The sequence below is a fragment of the Oryzias melastigma genome, linkage group LG2, assembly GCF_002922805.2.
Source record: "Oryzias melastigma strain HK-1 linkage group LG2, ASM292280v2, whole genome shotgun sequence".
Lineage (NCBI taxonomy): Eukaryota > Metazoa > Chordata > Actinopteri > Beloniformes > Adrianichthyidae > Oryzias > Oryzias melastigma.
In genome coordinates, this window is record NC_050513.1 from 20438337 (window position 1) to 20453178 (window position 14842).

Here is a 14842-nt window from a genome sequence, read left to right on the forward strand (position 1 = left end):
AGTCTCAGATGAAGTTTTGCTGTATCTGCTCACTTCTTTTCCACTTCCTCCAGCTCTGCTGAACCGCTCTAGAACTCGAGTTCAGATGTGTGCGAGGGGCGGAGTCACAGGCTGCTGCACCATGACTGTAGAAGGTCAGAAGCAGCATGGTGGAACCGGGAATCCAACCATCAGCTCCGTCATCATCAGGCTTCTGGTTCTGACTGTCATTAGAGCTCAGTGTCTCCGTCATCAGCAGCTGAACAGTTTGGACCTCCAGCTCTGGAACTCATCCCAGATACGTTCAGACTGACGGGATCTCAGCGAGGACTAGAACGCCGCCGCTATAGCGCAGAGGAGGGGGGTGGAGGATTTATTAATTCTCCATCAGGAGAGTCTTCTGCTCAGATCCACAATGCATCACGTTTGTCTCTGTGGAGGAAACGGGGACTCAGAGAACCTGACTGCTGCAGTCTGGGTCTCAAACGGTACCACATGTCGGTTCTGCTGCAGGATTTTGACTCCTCCCCCTTTATCTCTCGTCTTCAGGATCATCCAGCTGAACTCTGGATGATCCTCATGACTCTAAGCTCTAAGTTCCTCCTCAGAACCAGGATCTGTGTTCCTGGATCCAGTGTTGTTGAGACGTTGTCTCTGGTCTCATACATCTTCTCTATCAGCTCAGAACTGACCCGGTTCTGCTGTGGACAGACGGGCTTTGTCCTCTGCAGAGGAGGAGTGTTCTGGACCCACATCTTCATCCCGGCTGGTTACTTTCACACGCTGGTGTTACAGTGAGGAACCGTCTGCCGCCTGGGTGTGATCTCAGGAAGCTCCTCCCCTTTGACGAAGATGTTCAGAGACGCTGCACTTCAGCCTCCCTGTCGTCTTTTGACGACGAGGAGAACAAAGTCTTACATCAGGTAGGAGGAGCCTCAGAGAGCCGACTGCTGCCAGGTGCTGGTGGATCTGGAACTTATTAAAGTGTAGCAGAGATTACAGGGATGAAGCTCCACCCACATGTAACCAGTGGAGACCAGACCTCCACCACAAACCTGGAGAATGCTGACAGCCTGGTCCTCAACATCTGTTTGTTAGAAAACAGGGGTCCAGGAGAATGAGGCTCCACCCACTTATCCTTCAGGACCACAGGTGAGTGGACATCCTCAGGTAAGTGTTTGTCCTCAGATCTGAGTGTTTGTCCTCAGGTGAGTGTTTGTCGTCAGGTGAGTGTTTGTCGTCAGGTAAGTGTTTGTCGTCAGGTAAGTGTTTGTCCTTAGATCTGAGTGTTTGTCCTCAGGTCTGAGTGTTTGTCCTCAGGTGTTTGTCCTCAGATCTGAGTGTTTGTCCTCAGGTGTTTGTCCTCAGATCTGAGTGTTTGTCCTCAGGTCTGAGTGTTTGTCACTCAGGTGAGTGTTTGTCCTCAGATCTGAGTGTTTGTCCTCAGGTCTGAGTGTTTGTCACTCAGGTGAGTGTTTGTCCTCAGGTAAGTGTTTGTCCTCAGGTGAGTGTTTGTCCACAGATCTGAGTGTTTGTCCTCAGGTGAGTGTTTGTCCTCAGGTGTTTGTCCTGAGGTGAGTGTTTGTCCTCAGATGAGTGTTTGTCCTCAGGTGAGTGTTTGTCCTCAGATGAGTGTTTGTCCTCAGGTGAGTGTTTGTCCTCAGGTCTGAGTGTTTGTCCTCAGATCTGAGTGTTTGTCCTCAGGTGAGTGTTTGTCCTCAGGTGAGTGTTTGTCCTCAGATCTGAGTGTTTGTCCTCAGGTGTTTGTCCTGAGGTGAGTGTTTGTCCTGAGGTGAGTGTTTGTCCTCAGGTGAGTGTTTGTCCTCAGGTGAGTGTTTGTCCTCAGATCTGAGTGTTTGTCCTCAGGTGAGTGTTTGTCCTCAGGTGAGAGTTTGTCCTCAAGTGGTCTGAGTGGTTCGGTTCTCCAGTTTTTTCCTGATCTTCAACGATGACAGTACGTCCTGACATCTCCAGATCCATTTTGCTGTCGTCTGAACGGTTTGTGGGTTTGATTCCTGATCCTTTGCTCCAAACAGAGTGGAGGATATTTTCCAGCACGTGAATGTTTGTGATGGTGTGTTTGGAGGTTGCCATGACAACGGCTCCAGCCTTATGAAAGGGGATCTTCTGTCCAGGGCCTTCAGGACCAGATCGATGTGGGTCAGACACCTGGATGAAGCTGACAAATCACAGAGAACCAAGGATGGAGATCATCTCAGGTGAAGACCAGAGAAGATCCTGTTTCTGATCTTTAGTGAACTTCAGAGTTATTCCCCTTTAGTCTGCATATAGGAGTAAAAAATAAAGTTTGGTAGAGAAAACGATAAGAAAACATTAAAATGAAGATTTATTTCTTATTTGTTTGGGTGAGGATCTTCAGATCATCAGTGCGGATCTATCAGGTTCTACAGGATCTTCAAATCATCAGTGCGGATCTATCAGGTTCTACAGGATCTTTAGATCACCAGTGTGGATCTATCAGGTTCTACAGGAACTTTAGATCAGGATCTGTGGATCTCTCAGACTCTATAGGATTTTCAGATCATTAGTGTGGATCTGTCAGGTTCTAGAGGAACTTTAGTTCAGGATCTCTGGATCTGTCAGGTAATATGAGGATCTTCAGTTCATCAGTTTCGATCTAGCAGGTTCTGCAGGATTCTCAGTTTGGATCTGTCAAGTTCTGCAGGATCTTTAGGTCATAAGAGTCGATCTATCAGGTTCTACAGGATCATCAGATAATCAGAGGGGATCTCTCAGGTTCTACAGGATTTTCAGATCACCAGTGTGGATCTGTCAGGTTCTAGAGGATCTTTAGATCATAAGAGTCGATCTATCAGGTTCTACAGGATCTTCAGATCATCAGAGTGGATCTGTCAGGTTCTACAGGATCTTTAGATCACTAGTGTGGATTGGTCAGGTTCTACAGGATCTTAAGATCACCAGTGTAGATCTATCAGGTTCTATAGGAACTTTAGATCAGGATCTGTCAGGTAATATAAGGATCTTCAGTTCATCAGTTTAGATGTAGCAGGTTCTACAGGATCATCAGTTTGGATCTGTCAGGTTCTACAGGATCTTTAGGTCACAAGAGTCGATCTATCAGGTTCTACAGGATCATCAGATAATCAGAGGGGATCTGTCAGGTTCTAGAGGATCTTTAGATCATAAGAGTCGATCTATCAGGTTCTACAGGATCATCAGATAATCAGAGGGGATCTGTCAGGTTCTAGAGTATCTTTAGATCATAAGAGTCGATCTATCAGGTTCTAGAGGATCTTTAGATCATAAGAGTCGATCTATCAGGTTCTACAGGATCATCAGTTTGAATCTGTCAGGTTCTACAGAGATCTCTAGAGTTTCAGCAGAGACGGCTTGAACTTCTTGTGCTCCAGAAGCAGAGGGGTTTCCGCTGAAGACGTGCATGCTGGGAGCTGAGAACAGATGAGCTGTAAGTCATGGTCTCCAGGAATGAGACCGTCAGCAGACAGTTATGCAGAAGACTAATGATGTGTAGCTGTGGTTTTATGGGGGAGGGACAACATCTGTTTCTGTGCTGGACTTTTATGAGCCTCATTCCTGGAAGACCTCATCAGAGTCTGTGGTGACAGCTTGATGAACGGGTTCCTAATCCCCGATCATCAGAGACCCCGCCACCATCCAGGCTCCTGTTGGTCCCCTAGAGGTTCCTCTGGCAGGAACCGGGTTTCAAAAGCGGGTCATGTGCCTCGAGTGGAGGGGCGGGGCCTTCCTATGTGTGAGGGATCTGCTGAGCTTGTCGGTTTTCTTCAGTGATGATCCTGCAGAGACACATTCTGTCACCTACAGCTCTAGAAAACTGCTTTGTGTCTATTTAAGTCCAGAGTTCATTGAGTTTGTCTGCTGGACGGTCCAATCTGGTGTTCTAGCACCATGAAAGGAACCAGACCTCAGTGGACTTCCAGAAGTCATCTAGAAGGTCGGGCCGTACTCACCTTCTGATCTTGAACTTCAGATCAACCATGAACGGTGTAGAGGTTCCTCAGGAACCCACTGGAGGCTGGTGTCAGAACCAAATGATTTCTCAGTGACTTTATTGGTCCATGGTTGGAAAAACCACATCACCAAACACCTTTCTACAGCCAGGTGTTTGTCAAAACGGTTTTTATGTTTTAATGTTTTTATTTCTTTAGTTTCTGGATCCTTGGTTTTGGATCAGCAGGTGGATGGAGAACTCTTTGTTCTTAAACCCATCTGGAGCCCTGAACCCATCTGGAACCGTAACTCATCTGGACCCTTATACCCATCTAGACCCCTAAACCCATTTGAAAACCGTAACTCATTTAGACCCCTAAACCCATCTAGACCCTAAACCCAGGAGTGAAAGTAGATTATTTGTTATGCCGATACTATGCAAACACTACTAACCATAAACCATCTAGAACTGTAACCCATCTGGAACCATAACCCATCTGGAACTGTAACCCATCTGGAACCTGACTCATCTGAAGCTCCAAACCCATCTAGAGCCCAAACCAATCTGGATCCTTAAACCCATATCAGAGGTCGGCAACCTTTAACAGTAAAAGAGCCATTTGGGCTCATTTTCTACGGATCAAAACCTATAAGAAGTCGTATTGTCTTAATTTAGCCTTTATGAAATTTGGATTTTCATTCATGACCTTCTTTTTTAAAATAAGTCTATTTTTGGCACAAACAAAAGCTAAATTCTAAAAACAAACCAGCATCTCTCAAAAACAGATTTTAAAAGAAGGTTTTTACCTTTTACTCTATCCAGAGACGGAGCCTGTCAGGAGACGGACTCTGTTCAGGGATGGACTCTATCAAGGAACAGACTCCGTCAAAAGGTGGACTCCGTCCAGAGACAGACTCTATCCAGAGACGGAGTCCTTCCAGAGACGGACTCCTTCCAGAGACCTTAGTAGATGCCAAAGTACGTTGCTTAATTACTAGCTAAACTCCAAAATAGCTGAAAATTCCTCACCAAACTAACTTAAAAAACTAACTGTTGCTAAAATAGAAGCTAAACTCTAAATTAGCCTTAAAAGCCCCAGTGATTAACAAATTTGCCCAAAACATTAGCACATTGCTAAAATATTAGCTAAAGTCCAAATTAGCATTAAAAATCTCAATAGAGCCACATTAGCAACAAAAGGCTAGCTCGTTGCCTAATTACTAGCTAAACTCCAAAAATAGCCTGAAGTTCCTCAGTAGAATACATTATTCAAAAAAGTTAGTCTGTTGCTAAAATAGAAGCTAAACTCTAAATTAACCTTAGTAGATAACAAATTGGCCTGTTACTAAAATACTCTAATTTTGTTGAAAATTACTAATAGATTCAAACATAGCCCATGAATATATTTATAGGCTTGTTGTCAATCTATTTAACATTTTGAAATTTGAAGAGTTTCTCATTCATTTCCTATGGGCATATTTCAATCAATATTTCAAAAACTATAATGTTTATAAATACCAAAAATACAATCAGTAATGTCCTGAACGAGCTGGATGTTTAGATACCAAAATTACTGAAATCTCTGAAAGTGATTGAGTTTTTACGTGCCAAAAACATACGGAAGGAGCAGGACAATCACTATAGTGTGAATGATTACTAAGAATTTACACCATGAAGTAATCCCTACTTTAAAAAAACTACAATTATTTTATTTTTCTTCAGCCAGGGAGCCACCATGGAGAGATAAAAGAGCCTCATGTGGCTCTAGGGCCGCAGGCTGCAGACCCCTGACCTGTATGGAGCTTGAACCAATCTAGAACCATAACCCATCTCCAACCCTAAGCAATCTAGAACCATAACCCATCTCCAACCCTAAGCTATTTGGAATCATAACTCATCTGGAACCATTTCTTAACTGGTGCCATAAACCTGTAACCATAACTCACCTGGACCCCTGACCCATCTGGGATTACGGCTCCAGACGGGTTACATAACCCTTCTAGATCTACAGCACCTGTTCCTCCGGACAATCTCTGAGGAACTGACCAAAACCTGATCGTTCTGGTGTTTTGAGAGGACAGTCTGTGGTCTTCTGGATGGAAATAGTAACCAGTACTTTTCCCAAAACTGGTTCTGGTTAGTTCCCCAAAGTGCTTAGACCCTCAGTACCCTGATCAATACCAACTCTTTGCCCCTCCCTTCTGCTCATATCTGTGTTCCTCACAATTCCTTGGAACTCCAGAGGAACGCCTCACAGCTGAACCTCAGACCAGGATCCAGCCTTTGATCAGGACCAAGATCCAGACCAGGATCTACCATGTCTTTAAACCCTGTGGGTCCATGTTCCTAACAAAGATCCTGTTGTGGTGGACGGAGGAGCAGTGACTCAGGTGTAAACGGTTTGACCCCTTTGGTCCAGGTGCGTCTGTCACGAGTCTTTGATCTTCTCTTTCTGAAGTGTTTAGAGTCAGCAGACTGATGTTCACCTGTCATTAAAGGCTCATTCAGCCACGCTCCACTGTTTAGATGGGAGGAGCTTCGGCAGGTTGGAGCAGAGTCCGGCAGCAGGTCGGTTGTTAGACCGTAACTTCCTAACCTTTGACCTCTGCCACCAACGCTCTCACTCAACCAGACTGGAACCAGACGGACCGCTTTGGAAAAGTCTCTTTAATGGTTCTGGAGTCCAGCAGACGCTGACACCAGGTCTCTGACAGCACAGGGAGGTTTATGACGGACGACGTTCATGCAGGAACCACAAGGCCAGGAATCCACAAACGCTCTCACAAACACCACCAGGTTCTCATGGAGACCACACGGTTCAGAGAACAAAGAGAACACCGTAGAACTGGGCGGACACATCCTAACAGAACCATCAGCTGCTTCCAGAGTCCGGTTTGTGGTTCTGTGCTGAGGCGTCTTTGGAAGCAGGTACACAGAACCAGTACCGGTGTCTAAAGGGAATGTCGTGGTAGCAGAAGGATGACATAGAATACTGATATTTAAAGAACAAGAACAGACGATGATCCCGACAATGTGGTTCCACCAACAGGACCTGGTTCTGTGAACCCAGAAGAACATCAACGTGACAGAACAACATCTGAGGCGTGTTCTGTGGAATATCCCCCATCATTTTCATTTAAAGGGTCTGGGTTCTGATGGGTACATCAGACAGTACCAGCTCCCCTGTGGTGGAACCGAACCAGAGAACTGGTTCCAACTCTGAACCAGAACCAGAGGAGCAGACCTGAATGTTTACAGCGTTGATCAGGAAGCACAAACAGGAAGTTTATTCTGAAAATCCCAAAGTTTGGTTGTTGGTTTTAACAGGACTGAGCCGTGAGGAGCCTGTTCTAGAACAGAGCGCTTTGGTTCTGGAACCAGAGGAACGGCAAGGCGGTCCAGAGGCAGGAGACCTCCTGTTCATCACAGCATGAAGTAAGGCACCAATCAGAAGAGCTCAGAGACGAGCGGCTTCTGCAGCACCAAGGTCAAGAACCAAATACAAACGCAGGTCAATAAAAAAAACGCCGGTTCTTGTAGAACGTAACAGTCTTCAGGTTGTTTTTGCATCTGATTGGGCTCAGGATGGAGGGTTCAGGAGATCAACAGTCTGGTAACACTTAAGTTCGGGGACGAAACCCATCCAGAGAGGAACCCTGTCCAGAAACTGACTCAGTTCAAAGATATACTCCGCTGGGAGACGGACTCCGATCAGACATGGACTCCATCAAGGAACAGACTGACCAGAAAAGAACTCTGTCCAGGAAAACACTCCGTCAATAGATGGACTCATTCCGGAGAAGGACCGGGTCCAAAGACAGACTCTGTTCAGGGATGGACTCTATCAAGGAACAGACTCCGTCAATAGATGGACTCCGTCCGGAGACCGACTCTATCCAGAGACGGAGTCTGTCAGGAGACGGACGGCGTCCAGAGACGGACTCTGTTCAGGGATAGACTCTGCCCAAAGACAGATCTCGTTCTGGGCTGGACTCCTTCCAGAGACGGACTCCTTCCAGAGACGGACTCTGCCCAAAGACAGATCCCATTCTGGGCTGGACTCCGTCCAGAGACGGACCCCGTCCAGAAAGAGACTACCTTCTTTGACAGACTCCATCAGGGAACAGACTTTGTCAAGACGGGAACTCCATCCAGAGACAGACTGCCATCCTTGGCAGGTTCTGGTTCCCTCCCCAGCAGCACACAGTCCCCCATCCATCAGTCAGAAGTTCTTAAAGATCTCCAGCTCTTTGGGAGGAACAGCGGGGTCTTTCTTCCAGTCGTCCTCAGGGTAAACATCAAAGTTGGAGGTGTCGCCCTCGTGGGACACTTTGGGAGTGATGGGAGGCTGTGGACAAAGACAGACCGTCTCTTCATCCAATCATCTTCATCCAATCATCAGTCAGACCGTCATACTGACCTTCAGTTTCTTCAGAGGCACCGCCTCCCAGTCCACCATCTTGAACCAACGGTGCTTCTTCACGTCGTCCGCTCCGTTCTGGAAAAGACGGCAGCGTCCTTCACTGAGACGGTTCGTCCTCACCTGCAGAACGTCCCGTCAGTGAAGGTGTGATGGACTCACCTTCATGTTGCCGAGTCGTCTGGCTCTGTCGATCACCAGCAGCTTCTTGATGAGATCTCTGAGGGAGGAGAACAGAGTCTGAGGACTGACCGCCTAGATCAGGAGCGTCAAACTCAAGCACTCAAGGAGCCAAAACACACTGAGGTCACGGACCGAACAGAGTAAACATTTATTGAACACTCTAAAACTACATGTTTAATGCTTGAAAAACGTTACTTTTTAACATAATCATGAACCAGATGTATAGCATTACCTGTGATAATGCTAGTGTGAATGCTTTAAGCTGAATTTGGCGGCTGAAGTTAATAGCTGAAAGTACTGAAACTGATGGTCACCTAAAATATTAGAGAAATGCCACATTAGATAAAAAAAACCTAACCAGCTAGCGTGTAAATATTAGCCTAACTCCAAGACAGCCTAAAAACAAACTAAAAAAACTTTAATTATCCGAAACATGAAGCTGAAATATTAGTTAAACTCCAAAACAGCCTCAAAATCTTAGTAGATGCCAAAATAATACAAAAAGTTAGCAGAACATTAATGTTAAAACCGTAACTTTTTAACATAATTCTGAATAATAAAAAGGCAGGAATATTATTCCAGAATAAATCAACTTAAACCTTAAATAACTTTCTATATTTTACTCTCCATAAACATAGATTTTGTGAAAATGATACAAATTAGAAATGAGCTCAAGATAACATCGGGTCATTAATAACAATAAAATGATCTGGAGGGCCGGATAGGATTACCCGGAGGGCCAGATTCGGCCCCCGGGCCTTGACTTTGACACATGTGATCTAGAGACACCATGAAGATGTTCTCCTATGTTCTAATGGGATCATAGGAGAACATCTACGGTCTCTGTGTTCCAGAACCTGTAATCAGGCCTGCAGGGTGGAGGTGTTATTGAGGGGGCGGAGCTTCAGGTGTGTCAGCAGCTGTGATGGGGGGTTGGAGAGACCACATCAGAGGAGCTTCACTACAGCTGTCATTTAAACGGGGGAGGGGTATGATGACAGCAGCAGCCCCCCTCCCCCACCCCAAGGAGAGGCTGTGATGTCACTCTGGGAGCAAAGGTCAAAGGTGACCATGTTACCACGGCAACCTCTCCTGTAAGAACAGAGGTTGTAATGGCGACATCACAAACAGATTCTACCCTTCCAGAACTCGACCTTTAACCCCGCCCCTTCCACCGATACAGAACTGTCCCGTAGTGCTGGACGCCCCGCCCACTCTGAATCATGAACTTACTTCACGTAGAAGTCCAGATGGCGCGGGAAGTCCAGCTTTCCAGACAGGATCTTCTGGTAGATCCCAAAGGGGTTGTCGTCGAAGAAGGGCGGGTACCTGCAGACAGCAGAACCAGTCCTCATCATCAGCTGGAGTTCTGGAGAGGAGCCACAGCGCCCTCTGCTGGTCATCCACTCACCCTGCCAGCATCTCAAAGACCAGGATGCCCAGAGCCCACCAGTCCACGGCACGGCCGTGACCTTTGCTCTGGATCACCTCAGGAGCCAGGTACTCTGGAGTTCCACACAGAGTCCAGGTTCTGGAGGAGACAGAACACACTCAGAACCATCTGGACCTCCTCCAGAAAGACTGGAATCCTCTAAAGACTTCTACCGTGTTCAGACCCTGACCTTTGACCTCCCCTCCACCCACACTCACTTGTCCGACAGCTTCTTGGCGAAGCCGAAGTCCGTCAGCCGGATGTGTCCCTCGGCGTCCAGCAGGATGTTCTCGGGCTTCAGGTCTCGGTACACGATGAGCTTGGAGTGCAGGTACTCGATGGCGCAGACGATCTCCGACGTGTAGAAGAGGCCGGCGGCGTTGCTGAAGCGGCCGCGGCTGCGCAGGTAGCTGAAGAGCTCGCCGCCGGCCACAAAGTCCATCAGCATGTAGAGGAAGCGCTCGTCGTGGTGAGTCCAGAGTCTGGGGACAGGTCAGTTTTCTGGTTCAGGAGTCATCTTTGAGGGCGTGAGTTAACGCTTCGTGCAGTCATGACGGCACATTTAGGGTGCTCCAGAACTGGTAACACGCCGTGTGTACGGACGGGGATCGAGGGGGTCTTTGGACATGCATTTAGTGTGTTTTTAACGGGTGTTTAGCGTGTTTTTGAACATGCATTTAGTGTGTTTTTAACGCACGTTTAGCGTGTTTTTGAACGTGCATTTAGTGTGTTTTTAATGTGTGTTTAGCGTGTTTTTGAACATGCATTTAGTGTGTTTTTAACGCATGTTTAGCATGTTTTTGAACGTGCATTTAGTGTGTTTTTAATGTGTGTTTAGCGTGTTTTTGAACATGCATTTAGTGTGTTTTCAATGCGTGTTTAGCATGTTTTTGAACATGCATTTAGTGTGTTTTTAACGGGTGTTTAGCGTGTTTTTGAACATGCATTTAGTGTGTTTTTAACGGGTGTTTAGCGTGTTTTGAACATGCATTTAGTGTGTTTTTAATGCGTGTTTAGCGTGTTTTTGAACATGCATTTAGTGTGTTTAGCATGTTCTTGAATATGCATTTAGTGTGTTTTCAATGCGTGTTTAGCATGTTTTTGAACATGCATTTAGTGTGTTTTTAACGCGTGTTTTTGAACATGCATTTAGTGTGTTTTTAACGCGTGTTTTTGAACATGCATTTAGTGTGTTTTTAATGCGTGTTTAGCGTGTTCTTGAATATGCATTTAATGTGTTTTTAATGCGTGTTTAGTGTGTTCTTGAATATGCATTTAGTGTGTTTTTAATGCGTGTTTAGCGTGTTCTTGAATATGCATTTAGTGTGTTTTCAATGCGTGTTTAGCATGCTTTTGAACATGCATTAAGTGTGTTTTTAACGCGTGTTTAGCATGTTTTTGAACATGCATTTAGTGTGTTTTTAATGCGTGTTTAGCATGTTTTTGAACATGCATTTAGTGTGTTTAGCGTGTTCTTGAACATGCATTTAGTGTGTTTTCAATGCGTGTTTAGCATGTTTTTGAACATGCATTTAGTGTGTTTTTAATGCGTGTTTAGTGTGTTTTTGAATATGCATTTAGTGTGTTTTTAACGCGTGTTTAGCATGTTTTTGAACATGCATTTAGTGTGTTTTCAATGCGTGTTTAGCATGCTTTTGAACATACATTTAGTGTGTTTAGCGTGTTCTTGAACATGCATTTAGTGTGTTTTTAATGTGTGTTTAGCATGTTTTTGAACATGCATTTAGTGTTTTCAATGCGTGTTTAGCATGTTTTTGAACATGCATTTAGTGTGTTTTTAACGCGTGTTTAGCATGTTTTTGAACATGCATTTAGTGTGTTTTTAATGCGTGTTTAGTGTGTTTTTAATGTGTGTTTAGCATGTTTTTGAACATGCATTTAGTGTGTTTTTAATGCGTGTTTAGTGTGTTTTTGAACATGCATTTAGTGTGTTTTTAATGCGTGTTTAGCGTGTTCTTGAATATGCATTTAATGTGTTTTTAATGCGTGTTTAGTGTGTTTTTGAACATGCATTTAGTGTGTTTTTAACGTGTTTAGCATGTTTTTGAACATGCATTTAGTGTGTTTTTAATGCGTGTTTAGCGCGTTCTTGAACATGCATTTAGTGTGTTTAGCATGTTTTTGAACATGCATTTAGCATATCAATGCTTTCTTCAATATGCATTTAGCATGTTTTAAAGCATGCATTAGCATGTTTCTTAGCGTGTTTTCATGCGCGTTCAGCGCGTCACATGGCTGGTGTGAAGGTCACAGGAGGAGGACTCACAGGCGGATGAGGAAGGGGTGGTTGACCTCGCTCAGCACCTCCTTCTCGTTGTGCACGTGCTGCTCCTGCTTCAACCGGATGACGTCGGCGATCTTCATCTGCTTCAGGGCGTAGAAGGCTCTGCTCTTCTGCTCTCTGACCAGGAAGACTCTGCCGAACGTCCCGGTGCCTGAGAGAGAGGACAGCGGTCAGCCTTCGGTGTGTGAAGCTCTAATGAACCTCCTCATGAGGACGAACCGGAGGAACCTTTAAACTGCAGATCCAGAATAAATGACCAGAACCTAAACTTTATTTAAACAGTCAGGTTGAGAGAAATGTTGAAACTTTAGAGCTAAAGGGACCAGAGTGACATGCGACAGGAGGACGGACTGTAAGAACCGTCTGGCCAGAACAGAACCAGAGAAAGTCCAGCGCTCTCTGACAACAATGCTGCTGCGCTTCTGCTCTTCAACAGTAGACCTTTGTCTCAGGTCGACCGCTGTTGCCATGGCAACAGAGGAGCAACAGCAGCAAGCTGCAGCAGGCAGGAGAGAGGCTCCGTTTCACAATATACCTGCCTCGATGTTGAAACAGTCAGATCAGTGCTGGCGGACCTCCAGGCTTTTATTTAGGCGGGGACTTCCTGCTCGCAGCACAAACACCAAAGACATCAACATGGGAAAAGAAGAGCGAGACGTTTGGTCCTCTACCTGACCTTTTTCTGACTGGATCCAGGTATTTCTGCTGGTCCACTAAAGCAGCTGAAATAATCCCTGGATGACAGAAAAACTTTTCTCTCAGCTGATACTGCAGTGGTGATTAAGCCCCTCCCACAAACAAGCAGGTCATGCAGGTGGAGGACAGATGTCCAATCCTCTGCATAATGAATAGTTCTATGATTTTATCCAGTTTCTTTTTTATCTAAGAAAGATCTACTGTCTGTTCTTTACTTCTTAAAAAAAAAGAAACATTTCCAGTTTGTCAAACTGAAACTACGTCTCAGAACCGGTTCGTACACAGGACTGTTTACCTGGACAGAAACCAGAAGAAATGTTTAAAAAACGTTTCCCTGATGGCAGACGTGTCCGTACACGCACAAACACACACGTGCACAAAAACAATCAAAGCCTAAACTCAAGTGATCCTCTGATCTTTGTTTGTATAAAAGGGTTTCACAAATCACAACCACATCATCTTTCTCCTGATTCACCTCTACGCCGATGATTCACCTCTATGACGATGATCCGACTGTATCCCGGTGACCCACATGTATGCTAACGATTCACCTCTACGCCGATGATTCACCTCTATGACGATGATCCGACTGTATCCCGACGACCCACATGTACGCCGATGATTCACCTCTATGACGATGATCCGACTGTACCCCGATGACCCAGATGTATGCTAACGATCCGCCTCTACGCCGATGATTCACCTCTATGACGATGATCCGACTGTATCCCGACGACCCACATGTATGCTAAAGATCCTCCTCTACGCCGATGATTCACCTCTATGACGATGATCCGACTGTACCCCGACGACCCACATGTATGCTAACGATCCGCCTCTACGTCGATGATCGCCCTGTATGCTGATGATCCGTCTGTATTTCGATCACCGTGTCATTTCTGACTCCATCTTCTGATGATAAAGAACTAGTACCATCAGCATTAGACGGTACCAACCAGCAGGTCAGATTAACCTGGTTTCCTGGTCTTTGGTCTGTTTCTATGGAGACCATGGTGGTTAACGGTAAAAACCAGAAACTTCATGTTTGAAGATCTTTTCTTTCAGTGTGTGGTACATCTCCTCACGTGGATTCATCTTCTTCTGGTCTTTATTGCATCTTCAGGAGACCATCTGTGGGTCAAAGAGAGCGGTTCTCCTGACTGATACCAGAACCACCAGTAAGTCCCATGTGGAACCCTTCTGGGCTCAGCGCCACAGAACACTTTACTGGATAAATATGTGATGACTCACAGGTAAGCTCCGCCCACACAGCATGTCGGACTGTGAGAAACAGTTCTGATAAGGAATCGAGAACAGTCACCTCATGGGGCTGTGCTGGTTCCAAACACAGTACTGGACCCAGATCAACTCTAAGGTTCTCTATGCAGGATCTCTAAGCAGAACCGTTTAGGGTTCTGAGATGAGGATATTCAGGGACATCTTCTGTTGTAGGTTCTCATCCAGCTGGACACTGATGTTATCTGGACTTGATGCTTTCTCTTGAAACGTTTCTCATCCTAGTAGTTCATCAGCAACTGATTTAAGTCCAAACTTCTAAAGGCCCGCTCACACCGGTCTGGATTAGATGGTTCTGGAACACGTCCTTCCAGGCCGCTTCTACATGAACTGGTACGTTATGGAGTTTAATAAATGGTGGATCAGTCCAGAACTATGCCAGCACAGCTACCTGTACCTGGACTGTTGAGTGAGGGTTCTGGTGGGTCTGACTGAGTTGAAGGTCCAGTCTCTGGTGCGGTTCAGCGCTGATGGACTTTCCACAGACCAGAAAGGAGATGAAAGGAGATGACATGAACCTCGGTTTTTTGCTGCAGAGAAACAGACAACAGGGTGTGAACTAGAGGTCTGGAGAGTCGA

The 14842-nt window shown here is 45.6% G+C and overlaps 1 protein-coding gene across 1 annotated transcript in view; it reads right to left on the reverse strand.

Annotated features, from left to right (window-relative positions):
• Window positions 1-6577: 6577 nt before the first annotated feature.
• The window catches only part of prkx (protein kinase X-linked), a 10890-nt gene continuing 2625 nt past the window's right edge, over window positions 6578-14842 (reverse strand). The window contains exons 2-8 of the mRNA XM_024263127.2: window positions 12254-12422; window positions 10185-10448; window positions 9946-10065; window positions 9768-9863; window positions 8514-8571; window positions 8352-8429; window positions 6578-8279 (exon numbers count right to left, since the gene is read on the reverse strand). Coding sequence (XP_024118895.1) covers window positions 8154-8279; window positions 8352-8429; window positions 8514-8571; window positions 9768-9863; window positions 9946-10065; window positions 10185-10448; window positions 12254-12422 — 911 coding nt within the window. The 3' untranslated portion in view covers window positions 6578-8153. The remainder of the gene's footprint in view (window positions 8280-8351; window positions 8430-8513; window positions 8572-9767; window positions 9864-9945; window positions 10066-10184; window positions 10449-12253; window positions 12423-14842) is intronic.